This window comes from Coregonus lavaretus (assembly GCF_964263955.1).
Source record: "Coregonus lavaretus genome assembly, chromosome: 18".
NCBI classification, from domain to species: Eukaryota; Metazoa; Chordata; class Actinopteri; order Salmoniformes; family Salmonidae; genus Coregonus; species Coregonus lavaretus.
The window spans coordinates 18,541,766-18,566,238 of NC_140005.1; the positions used below are offsets into that span (position 1 = coordinate 18,541,766).

The 24,473-nt window shown below is 47.2% G+C and overlaps 1 protein-coding gene across 4 annotated transcripts in view; it reads left to right on the plus strand.

The window, feature by feature from the left end:
- Positions 1-24,473, plus strand: part of LOC311145863 (ral GTPase-activating protein subunit alpha-2-like) — a 174,127-nt gene that overhangs the window by 42,672 nt on the left and 106,982 nt on the right. For all 4 annotated transcript variants that reach the window (XM_084182207.1, XM_084182209.1, XM_084182208.1 and 1 more), the window contains exons 4-8: positions 19,533-19,590; positions 22,877-22,920; positions 23,047-23,227; positions 23,599-23,714; positions 23,907-24,045. In XM_084182207.1, the coding sequence (XP_084038333.1) occupies positions 19,533-19,590; positions 22,877-22,920; positions 23,047-23,227; positions 23,599-23,714; positions 23,907-24,045 (538 nt within the window). The remainder of the gene's footprint in view (positions 1-19,532; positions 19,591-22,876; positions 22,921-23,046; positions 23,228-23,598; positions 23,715-23,906; positions 24,046-24,473) is intronic.

Sequence of the window (24,473 nt, forward strand, 5' to 3'; positions counted from 1 at the left end):
GATATTATATTTGACGATATATGGTATAGTTTTGACAATAAAAAAAATATATATTATTTTTGCGCTAGTTTATTTACTTGCACCAAAACTCCAGTATTTTTCTTTCATAGCTTGTTCTCCATCTTCTTTTTAAATAGGGAGCCAATTTCTTCTCTTGTCCCTCTGCAGCAGACATATGGTGAGCAATATGTTTGGAACATCGAATCGCAATAAAATCACAGTATTTAATTGCAATACGTATAGAATCGTGAGAATCGCAATGCGTATCGTATCGGCACCTAAGTATCGTGATAATATCTTATTGTGAGTTCCCTGGCAATTCCCAGCCCTAGTGCTGATTCTACCTGCCTGCCTACTTCCTGAATTCACCTCAAATAGAAAAAGAAAGCATGTTGTTAAGGATTAAATAGACCCAGTTAAATAGTTTTTCACCAGTGTTGAAGGCAACACACAGAGATGGCAGAATTCTTGCTGTGTATTGTATTAATGAGTTTTTGGAGGTTAAAGTCCCCCACCTTGTTTCCTCACCTGACTGAAACGGCAGCTCCAGTTTCCAATATAAACAAGCAGCTCTCCAGTAACATTTGCTCATGGCAGGGCTGGCTGGGAGTCTCTGGATCAGGAAGAGTGGTTAAGAGAGGAGAGGAGCAGTTTGGTCCTTTCAGTGGGAATGGAGTCTGTGAGGGGTAGGGCCAGAACGATACCAGTATCGCGATACTCGTTAATATTGTGGCAAGGAAACCACACAAGAAGTGGATTTAACTTCTTTAGGAAAACAGCCCTGATGTTGGAAACAAACATCATGTTGTCATCTAGAGTCACATTTATTTCCAAACTATAGCACACTATGTTACATATAGCATGTTTTTAAAGGACCAAAGAGTTTGGTCTGCTTCGTGTTTTCATTTTTGGCATGGAAAAAATATTATCATACTGGTATCATCACAGGGAGTGTTCTTCTCACTTTGTCAATAGATGTCAGTCTAGCAGGGCAGGACAGAGGAAGATTATCCCAGGGCTGAGGTGTGGACATGGGTCTACTGGTCTCTGTGTGAGATCTAGGCTAAACGGTGTCAGCAGGCCTACACTCAACTCTGTCAGAGAGCTACCCAGGCATCCTCAATCAGTCCCCTATATTATCATGTTTCACTGCGTTTGGCTTCTTATTTGCACACAAACACACACACACACACACACACACACACACACACACACACACACACACACACACACACACACACACACACACACACACACACACACTGTTACTGGTGTGAGGTGCAGAACATGCTGTATGTGTCATGTGCTTATTGGCATGCTGGTATTGCAGGTGTATGCAATGTCCTCTGTATGTTATTGACACAGTAGGCTGCTCAGTCTTTCTCCTGTATTGACTGTTGAGTGAGAACTTTAACAAACTGAGTTCAAACTCATGGAATAAGCTCATAGAAGGTTTCAAAGGTGTGCACAGGTTTGTTTTCTTCTGTTCTCAAGGGAGGGCATGTGCCTGTTGTCGGGCTCTTGATTCTGTGCTGTGTCTTTGTACTCACACACTTCAATTTGTATACATTTGTATGATGACATCTTGTGCTGTGAACTGCAATGGCCCTATTTGCAGTGGCAAGTCCATATCATTAGTTTGAGTTACGAAAATCAATCAACCATATAATAAGCACCAGCCCCAGACAGCACAGAGCTGTGTATGTAACTGGATGGCTGCAGGGACAAAGCCATTAGTAACACCACCAGGCTTTGTGACACACTTTTAATGCTGTTTGACAGATGGGCTAAGAATAAAGAATCTCTGCCTTCAATATCCCACTTAATGAATTCATCCCTGTACGACTTCAGATTCCTCACTAAAGGCAGCAAGCTACTAGCTCCAATTGCCTCAGCTCTCCATGGAAAGATGAGAAACTAGACTACAGGCTCCCCATCCATCAAACTAAGACCCCATGTCGGGGCCTGGTTGACGTGTCTCCAGTGTGTTATTGTTTTGATCTGGCTATGCTGTGGGGATTACCTTACTGTCACCGTGGTACGGTATGTGACCCCTTTGACCGAGACAAGACGGCGCCTACAGACATGGTCACCCTGTTTCTAGCTCTTAGCCAACTTTACAGTATTTAACATTTTTCTGTGTTATTTCTTACATTATTTGCTGAGAACGTTTCTTGCATTATTACCTACAACCAAAAATAACTTTGGGGAATTTTTAAGCATTTCGCTGCACCTGCGATATCATCTGCAAAATTTGTGTACAAGACCAATAAAATGTAATTTGATTTGTTTCCAAGGGTGGCTGGGGGATCATCCCCCGTGTAGCGGAGCCTGCTAGAGCAGTAATGGGTGGCTGGAGGGGGTGTCTTTTGTTCTTCCCGAACCCAGCATCCCCCACTCCACCACTGCAGTAACCCGCCAACCCACTACCTCCCCGTTCTCTTTGTGTCTGGTGCCACTGAGACACCCGCCACAACAGATTGCGCTGTTGCACTATTGTGTGTGTGTGAGTACTGTGTGTGGGTACTGTGTGTGGGTACTGTGGGTGGGTGTTGTGGGTGGGTGTGTGTTGTGTGTAGACCAGAGTAGGATGAGGTGCAGACTGAGAACCTGTATTCTACTCCACATAATGTCATGGCATACCTTTACATCTGCCTTATAATTCACCATAATTCACCACATGTAAACATTCAGTTCAATAACCAGCCTAATGTCTGTCCCTGAAAATATAACTTATTCAGTTCATGTTTTGAACAACCTATTGGCGGAACAATCAATGCCTTTCTCTTTGATTATCTCACTCACGTATCTATTGCAAAACAGACCGATTCTGCTCAGCCAGACGCATCACATTCAAAGTCAACCATCAGAGGAGATGCCACAGTCGGACATAAAAGCAGAGGACAGAGGGTGGCTAGCCTGCATGACGCTGCGTGTTTGCTAAGTCATGCTTTGAATACCACCTTTGTTCAACTTGATAAACCCTGCCTGCCTCCCATAAAACACTCGCCTGCCTTCACACCCAGATGGGCAGTGAACATAATGACTGCTTTCTCCCAGCCTAGCCCTTGCCTGTTCTCCACATCACATCCTCACTTTGCCCCCACTGCCAAGAGGGAGCAGGCTTTGGCTAGGCCACTGCAGCTGACACTACAGACTTTAGAGTAGGCACACACTGACTACACAGTATCTGCCCTTTGTCTACAAGTGGGCTGATCAGTTAATAACGAGGTCGTTGCAGTAGTTCACATAACGGGCTCACACCAGATTTAGACGCTTTAGGTCAGGGTTATAAAATTATATCTGTGTGGGCTTCTTGCTGTCAATTTACAGTCTACAAATTATTTGTCATTATGTTCCAGCCCCCTGACCATCTGCCCAAGAAGAAATTGATGATACAGTGGTAGCAATACATGGTTATAAGACAGAAATGCCAAAGGTGGAGGTGTGGCCGTTTTTATATTCAGAACCACATTCCTGTAAAGCTTAGAGAGGATCTCATGTTAAATACTGTTCAAGTAATATGGCTACAGGTTCATCTGCCTCACCTAAAGCCCCTTCTGGTGGGAAGCTGCTATAGACCAGCAAGTGCAAACAGTCAGTATCTGGATAATGTGTGAAATTCTTGATAATGTATGTGATATCAACAGAGAGGTATATTTTCTGGATGATTTTAAATATTGACTGGCTTTCATCAGGCTGCCCACTCAAGAGAAAGCTTCAAACTGTAACTAGTGCCTGCAACCTGGTTCAGGTTATCCGTCTACCTACCAGGGTAGTTACAAACAGCACAGGTATGAAATCATCAACATGTATTGATCACATCTTTACTAATGCTGCAGAAATTTGCTTTAAAGCAGTATCCGAATCCATCGGATGTAGTGATCACAATATATTGGCCATATCTAGGAAAACTAAAGTTCCAAAGGCTGGGCCCTAATATAGTGTATAAGGTCATACAATAAGTTTTGAAGTGATTCCTATGTTGTTGATGTAAATAATATTTATTGGTCCGTGGTGTGTAATGAAGAGCAACCAGATGCTGCACTTGACACATTAATGAAATTGCTTATCCCAGTTACTAATAAGCTTCCACCCATTAAGAAAATGACTGTAAAAACTGTTGAATCCCCGTGGATTGATGAGGAATTGTTAAATTGTATGGTAGAGAGGGATGAGGCAAAAGGAATGGCAAATAAGTCTGGCTGCATAACCGATTGGCAAACGTACTACAAATTGAGATAAAGAGTTACCTGTCTAACAGAACACAGAGGGCGTTCTTTAATGGAAGCCTCTCCAACATAATCCAGGTAGGATCAGGAATTCCCCAGGGCAGCTGTCTAGGCCCTCAGATCCTCAAAAAGTTATACAGCTGCACCATCGAGAGCATCGTGACTGGTTGCATCACCGCCTGGTATGGCAACTGCTCGGCCAACGACCGCAAGGCACTCAGAGAGGGTAGTGCGTACGGCCCAGTACATCACTAGGGCCAACCTTCCTGCCATCCAGGACCTCTATACCAGGCGGTGTCAGAAGAAGGCCCTAAAAATTGTCAAAGACTCCAGCTACCCTAGTCATAGACTGTTCTCTCTGCTACCGCATGGCATGGCAAACGGTACCGGAGCGTGAAGTCTAAGTCCAGAAGGCTTCTTAACAGCTTCTACCCCCAAGCCATAAGACTCCTGAACAGCTAATCATGGATAACCAGACTATTTGCATTGCCCCCCCCCCCCCCCCCCCCAACCCCCTATTTTACACTGCTGCTACTCTGTTTATTATTTATGCATAGTCACATTAACTCTACCCACATGTACATATTACCTCAATTACCTCGACTAACCGGTGCCTCCACACATTGACTCTGTACCGGTATCCTCTGTATATACAGTGAGGGAAAAAAGTATTTGATCCCCTGCTGATTTTGTACGTTTCCCACTGACAAAGACATGATCAGTCTATAACTTTAATGGTAGGTTTATTTGAACAGTGAGAGACAGAATAACAACAAAATAATCCAGAAAAACGCATGTCAAAAATGTTATAAATTGATTTGCATTTTAATGAGGGAAATAAGTATTTGACCCCTCTGCAAAACATGACTTAGTACTTGGTGGCAAAACCCTTGTTGGCAATCACAGAGGTCAGACGTTTCTTGTAGTTTGTACACATCTCAGGAGGGATTTTGTTCCACTCCTCTTTGCAGATCTTCTCCAAGTCATTAACGTTTCAAGGCTGACGTTTGGCAACTCGAACCTTCAGCTCCCTCCACAGATTTTCTATGGGATTAAGGTCTGGAGACTGGCTAGGCCACTCCAGGATCTTAATGTGCTTCTTCTTGAGCCACTCCTTTGTTGCCTTGGCCGTGTGTTTTGGGTCATTGTCATGCTGGAATACCCATCCACGACCCATTTTCAATGCCCTGGCTGAGGGAAGGAGGTTCTCACCCAAGATTTGACGGTACATGGCCCCGTCCATCGTCCCTTTGATGCGGTGAAGTTGTCCTGTCCCTTTAGCAGAAACCCCCCTCCAAAGCATAATGTTTCCACCTCCATGTTTGACGGTGGGGATGGTGTTCTTGGTGTCATAGGCAGCATTCCTCCTCCTCCAAACACAGCGAGTTGAGTTGATGCCAAAGAGCTCGATTTTGGTCTCATCTGACCACAACACTTTCACCCAGTTCTCCTCTGAATCATTCAGATGTTCATTGGCAAACTTCAGATGGGCCTGTATATGTGCTTTCTTGAGCATGTGGACCTTGCGGGCGCTGCAGGATTTCAGTCCTTGTCGGCGTAGTGTGTTACCAATTGTTTTCTTGGTGACTATGGTCCAAACTGCATTGAGATCATTGACAAGATCCTCCCGTGTAGTTCTGGGCTGATTCCTCACCGTTCTCATGATCATTGCAACTCCATGAGGTGAGATCTTGCATGGAGCCCCAGGCCGAGGGAGATTGACAGTTATTTTGTGTTTCTTCCATTTGCGAATAATCGCACCAACTGTTGTCACCTTCTCACCAAGCTGCTTGGCGATGGTCTTGTAGACCATTCCAGCCTTGTGTAGGTCTACAATCTTGTCCCTGACATCCTTGGAGAGCTCTTTGGTCTTGGCCATGGTGGAGAGTTTGGAATCTGATTGATTGATTGCTTCTGTGGACAGGTGTCTTTTATACAGGTAACAAGCTGAGAGTAGGAGCACCCCCTTTAAGAGTGTGCTCCTAATCTCAGCTTGTTACCTGTATAAAAGACACCTGGGAGCCAGAAATCTTTCTGATTGAGAGGGGGTCAAATACTTATTTCCCTCATGAAAATGCAAATCAATTTATAACATTTTTGACATGTGTTTTTCTGGATTTTGTTGTTGTTATTCTGTCTCTCACTGTTCAAATAAACCTACCATTAAAATTATAGACTTATCATTTCTTTGTCAGTGGGCAAACTTACAAAATCAGCAGGGGATCAAATACTTTTTCCCCTCACTGTAGCCTCCCTACTGTCATTTTATTTTACTGCTGTTCTTTAATTATTTTTGTATTTTTTACTTATCTATTTTTTACTTAACACTTTTTACTGCATTTTTGGTTAAGGGCTTGTAAGTAAGCATTTCATACATTAATAAAAAAATATCAAAATGTATTAACCACATGCCACTGGCTTTGAGTAAAGCCAGTGTGTCTATGTATGCGGATGACTCAACACTATACACGTCAGCTACTACAGCGACTGAAATGACTGCAACACTTAACAAAGGGCTGCAGTTAGTTTCAGAATGGGTGGCAAGGAATAAGTTAGTCCTAAATGTTTAAAAAAACTAAAAGCATTCTATGTGGGACAAATTATTCACTAAACCCTAAACCTAAACCACAACCTTGTAATGAATAATGTGGAAATTTAGCAAGTTGAGGTGACTAAACTGCTTGGAGTAACCCTGGATTGTAAACTGTCATGGTCAAAACATATTGATACAATAGTAGCTAAGATGGGGAGAAGTCTGTCTATAATAAAGTGCTGCTCTGCCTTCTTAACAGCTCTATCAACAAGGCAGGTTGTACAGGCCCTAGTTTTGTCGCACCTGGACTACTGTTCAGTCGTGTGGTCAGGTGCCACAAAGAGGGGAGCACGGCTGGCCATTGGATGTACACAGAGAGCTAACATTAATAATATGCATGTCAATCTCTCCTGGCTCAAAGTGGAGGGGAGATTGACTTCATCACTACCTGTATTTGTGAGAGGTATTGACATGTTGAATTCACCAAGCTGTCTGTTTGAACTACTGGCACACAGCTCAGACACCCATGCATACCCCACAAGACATAACACCAGAGGTCTCTTCACAGTCCCAAAGTCCAGAACAGACTATGGGAGGCTCACAGTACTACATAGAGCCATGACTACATGGAACTCTATTCCACATCAAGTAACTCATGCAAGCAGTAAAATTAGATTTTTTTAAAACGATAAAAATAAACCTTATGGAACAGTGGGGACTGTGAAACAACACAAACATAGGCACAGACACATGCATACACACTCACGATAACATACGCACTATACACACACGTACACATGGATTTTGTGTTGTAGATATGTGGTAGTAGAGTAGAGGCATGAGGGCACACACTTAATGTGTTATGAAATCTGATGTGAATGTATTGTAATGTTTTTTTTAAATTGTATAACTGCCTTATTTTTGCTGGACCCCAGGAAGAGTTGCTGCTGCCTTAAATACAAATACAAATTACAGCAAATGTGAGTAGGTGGGGAAGCAACAGTCGAGAAATGCTGTAGAAGAGTGGCACTCATTACAGTATGTCTTTTTTTTTTTTTTCATTTAGCAGACGCTCTTATCCAGAAAAATTGGAAAAAAAAAAAAAATTAGTGAGTGAGTGCATCCATTTTTCATACTGGCTCCCCGTGGGACATGTGTGTAGGTGGAAGTTATATGAAAACACTCTAGACCTCTGTCGTCATTATTGTCACAAGACCAGAGCTCTGTGGTCACATAGCATGAGTCCCAGACCCACTGACCTATGGTTATTTACCCTCCCTCATGGCACTGGTGACAGGTCAGTGGACAGCACACCAACCAACATGAGTTGAGATCCAGCCCAAAAATTCACTGGAACATTTCAGGAAATGGAGGCAAAGTAGGCAAATGAGTCAGGAATGGGTTTAGGCTGTCCTAGGGGTTATGGGACTGGCTGTGGCCCTGTGACCAGGTTAGAGGTTATAGGACTGGCTGTGGCCCTGTGACCAGGTTAGAGGTTATGGGACTGGCTGTGGCCCTGTGACCAGGTTAGAGGTTATGGGACTGGCTGTGGCCATGTGACCAGGTTAGAGGTTATAGGACTGGCTGTGGCCCTGTGACCAGGTTAGAGGTTATGGGACTGGCAGTGGACCTGTGGTTCTGTGACTAGGGGACCTTATAGCAAAGTGTGTGTGTCTGCTTCCCCAGTCTGAGTCTCTGGGCTGCAACCTGATTCTGGCCCAGCCATCCCCAGCCATCTGTCATCCAGCCCCAGACTCACCACTCTGAGTTCAGGCCTGCTCTGACGTCCAGACTGGGAAAGCCACTGTCTATGTCCAGAATACATTCTTCAATAAGGTGGTGCTCAGAACTGAAGTGATTGATAAACCTTATTTGGATGCAACACCCTATGGCAATATTCCTTTGGGTAAAGGAGCGTAGTCAGAAACGTCCAGCTCTGTGAGCTACATTGGTGTTGTTTTTCTTCACTATGTTTGTGTCAGTCCACTGAATATTCACATCAGGGGACTGACTCAATGCTTTTCTTACTGCACTAGCCCTGGACTGTGTGTGTAGACCCTTAAGACTTACGCATCTACTACAAGACCATGGTGCTTGCCTACAGAGCTGTGAGGGGAACGGCACCTCCTTACCTTCAGGCTCTGATCAGACCCTACACCCAGGGCACTACGTTCATCCACCTCTGGCCTGCTAGCTCCCCTACCTCTACGGAAGCACAGTTCCCGCTCAGCCCAGTCAAAGCTATTTGCTGCTCTGGCACCCCAATGGTGGAACAAGCTCCCCCACGACGCCAGGACAGCGGAGTCACTGATCACCTTCCGGAGACACTTGAAACCCTACCTCTTTAAGGAATACCTGGAATAGTATAAATTAATCCGTGATTGATGTCAGTTTAAGTGTTCAGTGCAGAGCCAGACCATTAAAGTGCTGGGTATGTAAATTGTCCAAGTAGGTAATTAATAAAATAATGTCAACCTGTATCATGCTGCCCATCAGTACCTCTCCTCGGCCTCTGTCTTTGGGCTAATGGCCTCAGCTCCCCCTTGGTGCACATCAAAGTTGGAATAGCTTAATGCTTTTTATTAGCTTGTTATCTACTAAATGCTTCAGGACAATGAACATGTACTGTACATACGTTATGTTGTTTTCGTCCCCTCCTGTTTGGATTAGGATTGACAGATCTTCTGCAGGAGACTGTTCGTGTAAATGTTATGGTAATTTAGGCCTACTCTACTCACTATGTAGGTTGGCAGTGTACAGTCGTGGTCAAAAGTTTTGAGAATGACACAAATACAAATTTTCACAAAGTCTGCTGCCTCAGTTTTGATGATGACAATTTGCATATACTCCAGAATGTCATGAAGAGTGATCAGATGAATTGCAATTAATTGCAAAGTCCCTCTTTGCCATGAAAATGAACTTAATCCCAAAAAACATTTCCACTGCATTTTAGCCCTGTCACAAAAGGACCAGCTGCCATCATGTCAGTGATTCTCTCGTTAACACAGGTGAGAGTGTTGACGAGGACAAGGCTGGAGATCACTCTGTCATGCTGATTGAGTTAGAATAACAGACTGGAAGCTTTAAAAGGAGGGTGGTGCTTAAAATCATTGTTCTTCCTCTTAACCATGGTTACCTGCAAGGAAACACGTGCCGTCATCATTGCTTTGCACAAAAAGGGCTTCACAGGCAAGGATATTGTTCCTAGTAAAATTGCACCTAAATCAACCATTTATCGGATCATCAAGAACTTCAAGGAGAGAGGTTCAATTGTTTTGAAAAAGGAATCAGGGCGCCCAGGAAAGTCCAGCAAGCGCCAGGACCTGTCACGGTTCAGACAGACGACCAGAGGACCACAATTGCGTCACACCAGAAAGTTTATTAAACTTAAGGGAAAAGGGAAGTAGGGAGTGAATGAAGGCTCCAGGGGTAACAGGGATCCCGTCCAATGCGCTGGGTCTGTGCCCCCCCCAGTGGCAGCGATGCGTCCTATGAAGCCGGTGGTGGGTGGTCCAGAAGTCCTGGGGGGGGGAGACACAGACACAACAGGGCGGAATGAAACCAGGCAGCAGTACAGTTCAAGGGAAATCCAAAATACGTAGTAGCAAGGCAGAAGGCTGGTCAGAGTTACCGGGATTGAAGAGTAGTCAGGAGTCGTAATGGCAGAAGAGTATCCAAAAAACAGGCAGGTCCGGGGTCACAAAACCAGGGTGAGCCAGAAGCGCGAGCAAACAGGTTCCGGGTGTGAGCTTTGCAGACGATCTGACACCGGAGAGCTGAAAGACAGGACCTTAAATACTGGGAGAGGTAGTGGGTAATGCAGCGCAGCTGGCAGAGTAATTAGAGCAGAGCAGAGCAGGGACAGGTGGAGCTAGTTAGGCTGAGTAGAGAGAGTGGTGAGCAGAGTGGAAGAAAATTAAGGTGGTAACCCGGTGGAGTGAGAGGCCCATGACAGAACCCCCCCCCCCAAGGGACGGCCCCAGAAGTCCTAAGAGCAACACCACGCCGGGCGGGAGGAGGGGAGCCGGAGGAGGGCTAGAACTCCTCCGAACGGTCCGAGTGAACGTCCTCATCCTCGGAGGAAGCCGGAGGGCCGTGGTCGGGAGATGGGACAGGTCCCGAGACAGGATCAGGCACAGGACAGGAAGCCGAGCGGGCCGGACGGTTAGGGACCCCTCTGGGGCGGCCCCTACGGATTGCAGGTTGATCAGGATGCCGTTGGTGGAAAGCGGTGATGAGAGTCCTATCCACAATCCGACTAGCTGGCACCCAGGTCCTCTCCTCAGGTCCATAGCCCTCCCAGTCAATGAGGTACTGGAGACCCCTACCCCTCCGTCTGGACCGAAGCAGGCGGCGGACGGTGTAAACCAGACCACCATCGACGAGCCGTGGAGGAGGAGGACCAGGCGCAGCAGGGACCAGCGGACTCTCATGGATGGGCTTAATCTTGGACACATGGAAAGTGGGGTGCACCCTCAGGGAATTAGGCAGTTGGAGCCGGACAGCAGTTGGGCTAATCACTCTTATGATAGGGAATGGGCCAATGAACCGAGGTGCCAGCTTCTGCGACTCCACCCGGAGTGGCAGGTTCTTCGATGACAACCACACCCTTTGACCAACATGGTAGGTGGGAGCAGGAACTCTCCGACGGTTGGCCCCGGTAGTGTAGCTGGCAACGGACCTGAGGAGTGTGGCTCGGGCTTGTGACCAGGTGCGGCGACATCGACGGGCAAAAGCAAGTGCAGATGGGCAAGTAACCTCCTCCTCCTGGCTGGCAAATAGAGGAGGCTGGTATCCATAAACACATTGGAAAGGGGACATACCGATGGCAGAGCAGGTCAGAGAATTGTGTGCGTACTCCACCCATGTCAATTGCTGCGACCAGGAGTGGGGGTTGCGTGAAGTCATGCATCGCAGTGCCTTCTCGAGCTCCTGATTAGCCCGCTCTGACTGCCCATTGGATTGGGGATGGAATCCGGAAGTCAGACTGACTGTGGCTCCCAGCAGGTGACAGAACTCCTTCCAAAAAGCGGAGGAGAATTGTGGACCACGGTCAGAAACTACATCCTTAGGCAGTCCGTGGATCCGGAAGACGTGTTCCAGGACCACCTGGGCGGTCTCCTTGGCGGTTGGGAGCTTGGGGAGGGGAATGAAGTGTGCCATCTTGCTGAAACGGTCAACGATGGTGAGAATGACGGTCATGCCACTTGAAGGGGGCAGCCCCGTGACAAAGTCAAGGGCGATGTGAGACCAGGGACGTCTGGGCACAGGCAGGGGCTGCAGCAATCCGGCTGGGGGCTGGCAGGACGACTTGTGTTGGTTGCAGATGGGGCAGGCTTGGACGAATTCCCGTACATCCTTCCTCAGAGAGGGCCACCAGAACCTCTGGGCGAGCAGGTTGTAAGTGCGGGTGGAGCCAGGGTGACAAGCTAGGCGGGAGTCATGTCCCCACTGAATGACCTGGGACCTCAGGTCTTCGGGGACAAAAAGGCGGTCAGCTGGGCAAGTGCTGGGACCTGGCTGGTTACGGAGAGCCTCCAGCACCTGTTCCTCAACAGCCCAGGTCAGAGCTGCAACGATGCAGGGACTTGGCAGAATCGACACAGGGTCCTTGGAGGGGGTGTCATCCTTCTGGAATTGACGGGAGAGGGCGTCTGGCTTGGTGTTGCGTGATCCAGGCCGGTATGACAGAGTGAAATTAAACCTGGTGAAGAACAGGGCCCAGCGGGACTGCCTGGAGTTCAACCGTTTGGCCGTGCGGATGTACTCCAAGTTCTTATGATCGGTCCAAACGAGAAATGGAATGGTGGACCCCTCCAGCCAGTGACGCCACTCCTCCAAAGCAAGCTTCACAGCCAGCAGCTCACGGTTCCCTATGTCGTAATTGCACTCAGAGGGGGACAACCGACGTGAGAAAAAGGCACAGGGATGGAGCTTCCTATCCTCCGCAGCCCACTGAGAAATCACAGCACCAACTCCCACATCCGAGGCGTCCACCTCCACAATGAATTGCCGGTCCACATCAGGCATCTGGAGGATGGGAGCGGAGGTGAACCTCACCTTGAGGGTACTGAAGGCTTTGTCGGCTGCTGGGGTCCAGGTGAAGGGTTGCTTGGTGCTGGTTAGAGCAGTGAGAGGGGCAGCAACGGTACTGTAGTTCCGGATAAACTTCCTATAGAAGTTAGCAAACCCCAGAAACTGTTGCAGCTTCTTTCTGTTCTCCGGAACTGGCCATGAAGTGACTGCTGATACCTTGGCAGGATCCATTTGGATACTTCCCTCTGCCACTATGTACCCCAGGAAGGCCACTGTCTTGACGTGAAACTCACATTTCTCTGCCTTGGCGTAGAGGGAATTCTCCAGAAGACGATGAAGGACTTGCTGGACATGGCGGGTGTGTTCAGACAGGTTTCTGGAGTAAATTAAGATGTCATCCAGGTAAACGAAGACAAACTTGTTTAACATGTCCCGCAGTACATCATTCACTAGAGCCTGGAACACAGCAGGAGCATTGGTGAGGCCAAAAGGCATAACCAGATACTCGTAGTGGCCTGTTGGTGTATTGAATGCGGTTTTCCATTCATCTCCCTCCCGGATCCGCACTAGGTGGTAAGCGTTTCTGAGATCCAACTTGGTAAAAACAGTGGCTCCCTGGAGCAACTCAAAAGCAGAGGTGAGCAGAGGCAGAGGGTAACGGTTTTTCACTGTGATGTCGTTGAGTCCCCTGTAGTCGATGCAGGGGCGAAGAGATCCGTCCTTCTTCCCCACAAAGAAGAAGCCAGCACCAGCAGGAGATGAAGATGAACGGATTAATCCTGCGGACAGAGAGCCATTGATGTAGTCCTCCATGGACTTTCTTTCAGGAGCAGACAACGAATAAAGACGACCCCTTGGAGGAGCTGTTCCAGGGAGGAGGTCGATGGCACAGTCGTACGGTCGGTGAGGGGGCAGAGATGTGGCTCTTGCTTTGTTAAACACCTCTCTGAGACCATGGTAGCATTCTGGGACATTGGAGAGGTCAGGAGCGGAGTTAGTAGGTACTGGCCGAGGGGGTAGTGCGGCAGCAAGCAGGCAGGTTCGGTGGCAGTCCTCTCCCCACTCCCTGATCACCCCGGTCACCCAGTCGAGCTGAGGGTTGTGCCGGCGGAGCCATGGGTAACCCAGGATGAGGGGTTGGCCTGGAGAGGGGAGCAGGTGAAACTGGATAGTTTCTTGATGGTTTCCGGACAGACCCATCGAGACCGGGGCCGTGACATGAGTGACCGATCCGAGTAAGTGTCCGTCCAGTGCCCGGGCAGGAATAGGAGGTGTCAAACGGAGGTTCTCCAGTCCCAGTTGGCGTGCCAGCTTGATGTCCATTATGTTGGCTTCGGCGCCAGAATCCACCAGAGCAGCCAGGGTGTGAGTAGAGTCAGAGAGGCGGAGGTGAACTTGCAGCAGGGGTTTGCGGTCGGAGGACTGGATGGTCATTGAACTCAACCGGACTCCCCCTACGCCCGGTGAGCTTCGGCCCTTTAAAGGGCAGGTTACCACACGATGTCCATCACCTCCACAATAGAGGCAGAGGTTTGAGGTGAAGCGGCGCTGGCGCTCTGCAGGAGTGAGGGAGGCTCGCCCAATCTCCATAGGCTCAGACTGATCAAGCTGACCTGGGTGAGTGGCAGTAGATGACAGGAGCCCAGTCGGATCTCTCCGAATGCCGGTAGTAGGTGGACCTTGGCGCCCCCTCTCACGACGACGGGTCTGTATCCTTCTGTCGATCCTGACAGTCAGTGCGATGGCTTCATCAAGAGTGGAAGGCAGTTCATGGGAGACCAACTCGTCCTTGATATAGTCAGCCAAACTATGGAAGAACGCGTCCACCAACGATGGTGTGTTCCAAGAACTTCGTCTAGCCAGGGTTCGGAAGTCGATGGAATGGTCTGCGACTGTACGTCTGCCTTGTCGAATACTGAACAGTTCACGAGACGCCTCTGCGGTGGGTGAATCCAGGTCAAACACCTTCAGCATCTCCTCAGCAAACAGGTCGAAGGTTGCACAAGCGGGGGTTTGACGTTCGAACTCTGCTGTTCCCCAGAGTCGAGCTCGGCCCGTCAGGTGAGTGATGGCATACCCAACTTTAGCCCCCTCCGTGGCGAAGGTCCTTGGCTGCAAGGAGAACTGAAGTCGGCAGCTAGTCAGGAATGGCCGGACCTGGGTTGAATCGCCGTTGAACCGCTCGGGGTTTCCAATCTTGGGTTCCGGAGCAGCGGCTGCAATGACCGGGGCAGGTAACTCGGGGGCTGGGCTGGTGGGCAGACTGGCTGGGGTAAGGTTGGTGAGGAGTTGAATGATCATGGCGAGTTGTTGTTGCTGCTGCTGGAACTGCTGCTCATGCTCATCGGTTTCCATGTCGGGGAAAGTGTGCGCTGAGTCCATAATGGTCAGATCGTACTGTCACGGTTCAGACAGACGACCAGAGGACCACAATTGCGTCACACCAGAAAGTTTATTAAACTTAAGGGAAAAGGGAAGTAGGGAGTGAATGAAGGCTCCAGGGGTAACAGGGATCCCGTCCAATGCGCTGGGTCTGTGCCCCCCCCAGTGGCAGCGATGCGTCCTATGAAGCCGGTGGTGGGTGGTCCAGAAGTCCTGGGGGGGGGAGACACAGACACAACAGGGCGGAATGAAACCAGGCAGCAGTACAGTTCAAGGGAAATCCAAAATACGTAGTAGCAAGGCAGAAGGCTGGTCAGAGTTACCGGGATTGAAGAGTAGTCAGGAGTCGTAATGGCAGAAGAGTATCCAAAAAACAGGCAGGTCCGGGGTCACAAAACCAGGGTGAGCCAGAAGCGCGAGCAAACAGGTTCCGGGTGTGAGCTTTGCAGACGATCTGACACCGGAGAGCTGAAAGACAGGACCTTAAATACTGGGAGAGGTAGTGGGTAATGCAGCGCAGCTGGCAGAGTAATTAGAGCAGAGCAGAGCAGGGACAGGTGGAGCTAGTTAGGCTGAGTAGAGAGAGTGGTGAGCAGAGTGGAAGAAAATTAAGGTGGTAACCCGGTGGAGTGAGAGGCCCATGACAGGACCATCTCCTAAAGTTGATTCAGCTGTGGGATCGGGGCACCACCAGTGCAGAGCTTGCTCAGGAATGGCAGCAGGTAGGTGTGAGTGCATCTGCACGCACAGTGAGGCGAAGACTTTTGGAGGATGGCCTTGTGTCAAGAAGGGCAGCAAAGAAGTCACTTCTCTCCAGGAAAAACATCAGGTACAGACTGATATTCTGCAAAAGGTACAGGTATTGGACTGCTGAGGACTGGGGTAAAGTCATTTTCTCTGATGAATCCCCTTTCCGATTGTTTGGTGCATCAGGAAAACACCTTGTCCGGAGAAGACAAGGTGAGCGCTACCATCAGTCCTGTGTCATGCCAACAGTAAAGCATCCTGAGACCATTCATGTGTGGGGTTGCTTCTCACCCAAGGGAGTGGGCTCACTCACAATTGTGCCTAAGAACACAGCCATGAATAAAGAATGGTACCAACACATCCTCCGAGAGCAACTTCTCCCAACCATCCAAGAACAGTTTCGTGACGACCAATGCCTTTTCCAGCATGATGGAGCACCTTGCCATAAGGCAAAAGTGATAACTAAGTGGCTCGGGGAACAAAACATCGAAATTTTGGGTCCATAGCCAGGAAACTCCCCAGACCTTAATCCCATTGAGAACTTGTGGTCAATCCTCAAGAGACGGGTGGACAAACAAAAACCCACAAATTCTGACAAACTCCAAGCATTGATTATACAAGAATGGGCTGCCCTCAGTCAGGATGTGGCCCAGAAGTTAATTGACAGCATGCCAGGGCGGATTGCAGAGGTCTTGAAAAAGAAGGGTCAACACTGCAAATATTGACTCTTTGCACAAACTTTATGTAAATGTCAATAAAAGCCTTTGACACTTATGGATCTTCAGAGCTCTCTCTTGCACTCTCCTCTTGCGCTCTTCTCTCGGCTCTCTTCTCTCTCTCTCTCTCTCTTCTCTTTCTCTCTCTTCTCTTCTCTTCTATCTATATCTCTCTCGCAAAGGAGCACTGTGCACAGGGAATGTATTATACTTCAGTATACCATAGTAACATCTGACAAAAATATCTAAAAACAGTGAAGCAGCGAACTTTGTGAAGACCAATACTTGTGTCATTCTCAAAACATTTGTCCACGACTGTAGACTAGGCCTAATTTGTCATGTGATCCATTGCTGTATAGAGGAAGGCTTAGGCCTACATTTTGTAGGTTGCTATTTTTGTCCAAATGTATCTATTGGGCAACAGTCACTGGATTTTTAAAAGATATTCTATGAAATGTAATTCAGGTTAGTTTGACTTTAACTTGGAGTAAAGAGAAATAGCCTATGTGGAGGGGATAAAAAAATAAAAAAATATGTGAATCTGATCAGATTCGTAATCATTAGCTTGAGGAAGAGCTGCAGTGTATTGTGTTGTTGCCAGCTACTAGTTAGAGAGTAGAATGAACACATTTGTTAAATGTCTCAATAATACAGTATGTGCTAAATTGCACGTCTAATAAACTTGTTAAAACCAAATGTAGATAAAAAAATAACTCCCTTTGTTTGGCTACTTAGGCTAACCAATAGGCCTAAAACCAGACTACTATTTGATTGGCTATAGGCTATATTATCATCAGTTGAGCTCTATCTAGTTCTACAAACAGGGCTGTTGATTTGGTGGCCATGTAATCCACTGTTGTTTACACTTTGGGGTTGGCTTGGAGACATCCACTGTGTGACTGACTGGACATTTTACTGTCTCGTTATTTCATTTAGTTTAGTTCTAGTTTTTGTCCTGCTAATTAAGTTAATCCAATATTTTACAACACAAGTTCACGTGTTATGATTGATATGGGTCAAAACAGTTTAGTTATTAACAGTGAACTTTGATTTGCCCTCTAGTCACCTGCTTGTACTCTCTGGGCTGTGATGTTCACATGCCTGCCATGCCGTTTACTCATAAACTCCACTGTGACTGACTGCCCTGTAAAAACCTATGTCTCTGTCTTATATGGCTGGTTTGAGAAAGTTTACTATTTTCTTCCCCCCCCCCTCATTGTTGTGTCAAGTGAAGCTTCAATCAGTGGCACAATGATAGTCTGCAATGTTCTCCTGAGGGTGTCTGTGAATGCTGGAAAGCTCTTGTGGGCCACCTCTGGTAGAAGTGTCATGTTCACCCTGTGGCTGGAAACCTAAGTGTGGATCATGTAAATGTGGTTGGAGTTGGAGGTGTCCCTCAGTAATGCCCCATCTTTATGCCTGGAGTACAGCTCCAGATTAGAGTACTGTGACTCCGTCGGCCCACTTCGCTCAGCCCCTTTGTCAGTCTCACAGCGCTTCATATCAACCAGTAAAGTATCATTGTTGCGGCTGCCATTCCCACCACCACAGGGAGTCTCCTTGCTTCTGTGCCTCATTCCCTGCTTATCCCTGGAAGAAGGGTGGGTGTTATTACACCCACTACACACACACACACCCTCCCTCCCTGTAAACCACACAGGCTTAGACTGGCCTCTACTGAGTTACCACCTAAAATAATGTGTCTGCTGCTCCAAGGAGTGTGTCCGTGCTGGGAGCTGGGGATGTCTAATCCCAGCCGGCATCAATAGAGAGGGACACGTGTCATCATGCTCGGGATCAGAGAGGAGTCAACCAGGAAACCGGGACACACAGTCCCACAGGCAAGCACCAGGAGTGATGGCTGTCTTGTCAGATTTCTGTTTCAATCACTGAGAGGGATTGAGACAGCGACATACAGAGAGGGGAAGGTGAGGAAGAATAGAGAGCGAGAGAGACAGAGTGGAGGAGGAGAAAGAGAAGGAAAAGGAGGGGAGAAATACAGAGGGGGGGGGGGGGGGGGGGTTGTTGACAAACAGATGTGCTGTACTCCAAACGTGAGATGAGTTTTGGAAGCCACTAAGTCTCAGCATAATGTGGTGTGGCTGCTCTCCTCTTGGCCACTGATCCAGTCTCTGGTCTCTCTCTCTCCGGCTGTGGAGACGTGCTCTGCAAGTATGGACTCTTCCTTTCTGCAAATTCAGCTCACGTGCTGGTGAGGACTTAATCTTCAGAGCTCTCTCTCGCACTCTCCTCTTGCGCTCTTCTCTCGGCTCTCTTCTCTCTCTCTTCTCTTCTATCTCTATCTCTCACGCAAAGGAGCACTGTGCACTGGGCTTTAGATCTCTAAATTGGAAATGGTATTTGTCTTATTGAGTCGATGATGAGTGGTGAACCAAGTGGTTCATCAATTACCCACAATGCACTGGCCATTATCTGACAGGCCGCCACACACAGCGGAGTCCTCTCTTCTCATCCCTCTCTCCCCCTATCCCTCTCATCCATCCATCCCCCCTGGCTCTTTTCCATCCCCAAGTTAACCCGTCCCTCAGTGGAGGAATAATGATAGCCTACTGAAAGGTCAGCACGCTCTAATTGAGTTGTGACTACTGACTGACTGACGAGGCTGCTATGCATCTGGGCTGCGTTTAGGATGTATGGCTGAGCAACTTGTCAACAAAGCCAGGCGTGTGGTGTGTGAACATCATTGTTTCACAGTTTTGGATCGAAGCACCACATTGAGTTGTTTAAAGATTATCGAGTAAATGTTCTTTCCTCTACCTTTGTGATCAGGTTTCTTTGCTCTGTCTCTGTGACTGTTTTGCCATAAGTGATTGGTCTGTTTGGAGATTTTGCAAATACTTACACATTATTTCTCATATTTTCCAGAAAATTCTGCAACTTCTACCAGAAAAAATCTACAGTCGATGGCAGTTCCACAGTATAGGTATGTACCACTGAATTTCTAAGTTTGTACTTAGAGTACTTTAGCTTCCTTGAATCGGCCTACACTGGCAATGTTTGCATTCTTCTGCATGGGTACAGTAGTCAAAATCCTGTTCCCTCCCCTCCTGCTGCTACAACCACCAAAATAAACCATGGAAGCACAGATTATCAGCACAACCACGCTTAAACGGTTTGTGTAAGAAGAAAATAATTAGTTGTGGAAGGAGAAGTAAATGAAAAATGCAAATGAGAGCCTAATTTGAGATGCAAATTGGTAATTGAATTATGCTTCGCTCGGTTTCAGCCTCGTGAGCAGGAGGACCCTCGTAAACAGCGATAACCTCAATTATAATCTTCTGTTTTCAGTCCTTTCTATGCTAAAGCGGTGAGGTAGAGATTGCAGCCGCTGATCACCCCTGGGGCTTATTACTCCAAATATGGAGGCTCATCCCCCCTCGGCATCCCCCAAACACGCACCCTGCTCCCCGGTCCACAAATCACCAGCTAAAACCTGTCTCCTTCCCTAGCCTCACCCTTTTAGGAACGTCCCCCTGCTGCTTGCAGCACACATCATAATTCAGCTGATGCTATTCTGTGAGATGGTCTGCTGGGTTGTGTGGGTGTTTGAATAGAATGCTTGAAAGGTGAAACAGCACCACTGTTCGCCCCAGGCGCATTTGTTAGTGTTTTTGTTTTCCTGACTAAACGGAGGTGAGGAGCATCCAAATGGAGGTGAGCAATGTGGTAAAAAAAATGTGCAGTACATATTCTGCTTTTCTATCATGTGTGCAATGATGTCTGAGGGGAAAAAAAACTGTGTTTGTTGTTTGCAGTAACTTCTTTGTGGAGGAAGGCCCTAAAAATTGTCAAAGACTCCAGCCATTCAAGTCATAGACTGTTTTATCTGCTACCGCATGGCAAGCAGTACCGGTGCACCAAGTCTGGAACCAACAGGACCCTGAACAGCTCTACCCCCAAGCCATAAGACTGCTAAATAGTTAGTTAAATAGTTAACCAAATAGCTACCTGGATTATCTGCATTTCTGCACTAACTTTATGGACTCATCACATGCTGCTGCTACTGTTAATGAACTATCCTGTTGCCTATTCACTTTAAGGAGTCACCTCTCACCTAGATAACTGCCTACTATTGACCCTACTGCCCAAAGTGGGTAGATGACAATGCTTAGAATTAGCAAGGAGGGCCGGGAGCTGTGGAACTCCTACAGTCAGATCCAGTAAGACAGGCCCCAGTGGTGTGTTTTTGTGATCCCTCCGCTAGTGAAACAAGCATTTACACAGACCATTACCTGGTGGAAAATTGATCTCGCTCAGTCTTCCTCACTCCGTCTCTCCTTCCCTCTCATTTCCAATCTCTTGGAGCCTAGAAGTTGGGATTGGGAAGCAATTTCTTTCTTTATTCATTTAGCCAACACAGGGAACGTCATTGATTTAACCTGATGAGCGGAGAACCAGGCATTTAGCAATCAGAGTATTGTCTCATTTGATTACCACAGACCTGATTGGCTTCATAAATGCACACCAGGCAATTGATGTTCATTTTCATCAGGAGAATGAGCAGCCTTCCCTCCCTGACTGGTTTATCACCACCCCCAAGGTCAATATGTATTGATGGAACAGACAGACTTTCTTCTCTGTGTTAAGTGTAGCTCAAATCAAATTGTATTTGTCACATGCTTCATAAACAACAGGTGTAGACTAACAGTGAAATGCTTAGTTACGGGTCCTTTTCCAATAATGCAGAGTTAAAGATAAAAATAAATAAAAAATAGAAATAGTGACATGAGTAATACGTACACAGTGAATAACAATAACGAGTAAAAATAACATGGCTATATACAGGAAGTACCAGGTAATAACATGGCTATATACAGGAAGTACCAGGTAATAACATGGCTATATACAGGAACTACCAGGTAATAACATGGCTATATACAGGAAGTACCAGGTAATAACATGGCTATATACAGGGAGTACCAGGTAATAACATGGCTATACACAGGGAGTACCAGGTACTAACATGGCTATATACAGGGAGTACCAGTACCGAGTCGATGTGCAGGAGTACGAGGTAATTGAGGTAGCTCTGTACATATAGTAGGGGTAAAGTTACTAGGCAACAGGATAGATAATAGACAGTATTAGCATTGTGTGTGAATGGAGGCAGTATGCATGTGTGCGCGTGTTGTGTGTGTGGGCCTATGTGTGTTTGTGTGTGTGTGTGTTGGGGTGTAAGTATTTGTGAGTGTGTGTGTGTGTGTGTGTGTGTGTAGAGTCCAGTGTGTGTGCATAGAGTCAGTGCAAGAGAGTTAGTGCAAAAAAGGGTCAATGCAGGTAGTCCAGGTAGCCATTTGATTAGCTATTCAGCAGTCTTATGGCTTGGTGGTAGAAACTGTTCAGGGTCCTGTTGGTTCCAGACTTGGTGCACTGGTACAGCTTGCCGTGCGGTGGCAGAGAGAACAGTCTATGAATTGGGTGGCTGGAGTCTTTGACAATTTTTGGGGTCTTCTTCTGACACCGCCTCAGGGCTCTACAGTGCAACCATTTGACTCGCATATGCGCCTAAATATTTTGCTGTGCGGTCTCTAATTTTAATTAAGAGCATCAGTGCGCCTAGAAAAAAATCACCAAGATGATGATTGCCCCTGAGTACCATGGAGAATACACTGAGCTCAGATTCATGACCGTCATGCTTGCACCATTGCTACAAAGAAAACGCCTAGTTGCCTCAAATACATTTCTTTGTGTGCTCCTAAATACTTCAACTTAGGCGCACACGTGCTCCTTGTAAAAAAAAGGTCAGCGTAGGGTCCTGCTCTGGTATAGAGGTCCTAGATGGCAGGGAGCTCGGCCCCAGTGATGTACTGGGCCTTACTCACCACCCTGTGTAGCGCCTTGCGGTTGGTTGCCATGCAGTTGCCGTACCAAGCGGTGATGCAGCCAGTCAAGATGCGCTCAATGGTGCATCTGTAGAACTTTTTGAGGATCTGAGGGCCCATGCCAAATCTTTTCAGCCTCCTGGGGAGAGAGGTGTTGTCGTTCATTCTTCACGACTGTGTTGGTGTGTGGACCATGATAGATCCTTAGTGATGTGGACACCGAGGAACTTGAATATTTCGACCCGCTCCACTACAGCCCCATTGATGTGGATGTTCAATGTGCAGAGCAGTGTCTAGTATCTGTAGTACACATCAAATGGAAGATATATCTGTTCTGTTGGTGTCAGGATTGTTCTGTTGTTCATGCTCGCTCGCTTTCTGTTTCAGGTTCTATTCTGAAAAAGCTTTTGCACACTGGAAACTCATTCAAGGTAAGAATTGTTGTGCATTTTCTCACACAATCCCTTAAATGTTTCTCACACATTACTGTGAAGGAGACAGAGCAGTCTGATCCAGTCCTGTGTACAGTAACCTTTCCCCTGTCCTCCTGCCTGTAGATCAGATGTGAGGGCATCCGTCTGTTGTTGCTGTGGCTGCAGGCCCTGCAGAATAACTGTGCAGAGGAGCAGTTCCTCATCTTCGCCTGCCTGGTGCCAGGCTTCCCTGCCGTGCCCTCCACCAGAGGACCCTGCACCCTGGATACCATCATCTACAACCCTTTCTCCAACCCACCCGATTGTGAGACCCCTCAACGTCAACCTCCCCCCCCCCCCACACAATTACAGTTGACTGTAATTGTCTGGGTCCTGGGGAATTACACTGATTATTTCATGAAATAGGCTGCTGAGGTGAGATGAAGGTTGTCCTCACTCCTCAGAAAGTTTTGTCATGTGAGGTGAAATGTGTATATTTTGGGATGTCAGCACTCAGTTTGTTTATTTGACCTGACGAAGATCCGTTTCGGATCGAAACGTTGTCAATAAAGCGGTAAATTGGGAGCTTCAACAGTGTGTGGTCCTTCTTTATTAATAATATAGTGTTCATAGTGTTCATCAGTGTGTACCTCTCTCTCTCTTTCCCTCTCTCTCTTTCTCTCTGCGCCACAACAGCCAAGGTGGTGCCTGAGGAAATCACCCCACTGGTGCCAGCTGTGCCAGGGGAGAAGCTGGCAGACGACCAGACCTGCTATATCCTCCAAACCCTGCTCAAGTTCATGGTTGTTCAGGTGAGGCTCCTGCTACAAGACAGTCCTATCTAGACAACTAGACAATGTGGCCTTGGTCGAATACTTTGAAAATGCATGATCCAATCAAATTAGGTCTTTACTGGAAAACAAAGTAAGGGATCCAGTACAAAGCTTGTATGGGGCTCTTGTCTGGCTGTGTAGTGACTCTGTGTGTCTCTGTGTGTCTGAAAGGCGTCCAGTTTAGAGTGGAGGAACAAAGACAACCAGGACACTGGCTTCAGGTTTCTCTTCAGTCTGTTCAAGAAGTACTACCTTCCCCACCTCTTCCCCTCCTTCACCAAGCTCACCAACCTCTACAAGCCGCTTTTAGGTAGGTGTGTGTGTGTGTTGGGGGGGGGGGGGAGATGTAATATCATCTTCCTCCATTGAACCAGTTCTATTTTGTAATTGCAGCAACAGGCCTTTACCAAATCCAAAACTTACTACAGTAAATGCACACATATTCCTGAGGCCAGGCAATTTAGATGTATTGTCATGAACCTGAAGCTTTTCTCCATTTCCCCTGTTGTAATGATGTACTCTCGTTCTAAGGGTGAATTACATATTTTTTTTGTGCTAATTGCCAGTTAATTCAAAGGTATTGATCCCATGTTTAAAAGGGGTTTCTTGATGAATTATAGTAATTTAAATCCTTTGAAACAATAACCTGGTCCATGAGGCTGTGGTTCACTGTAGTTATCAGGGTTCGCTCAGGTCAATGACTTTGTGTGCTGAATTACATATTTTCATATGATGGCC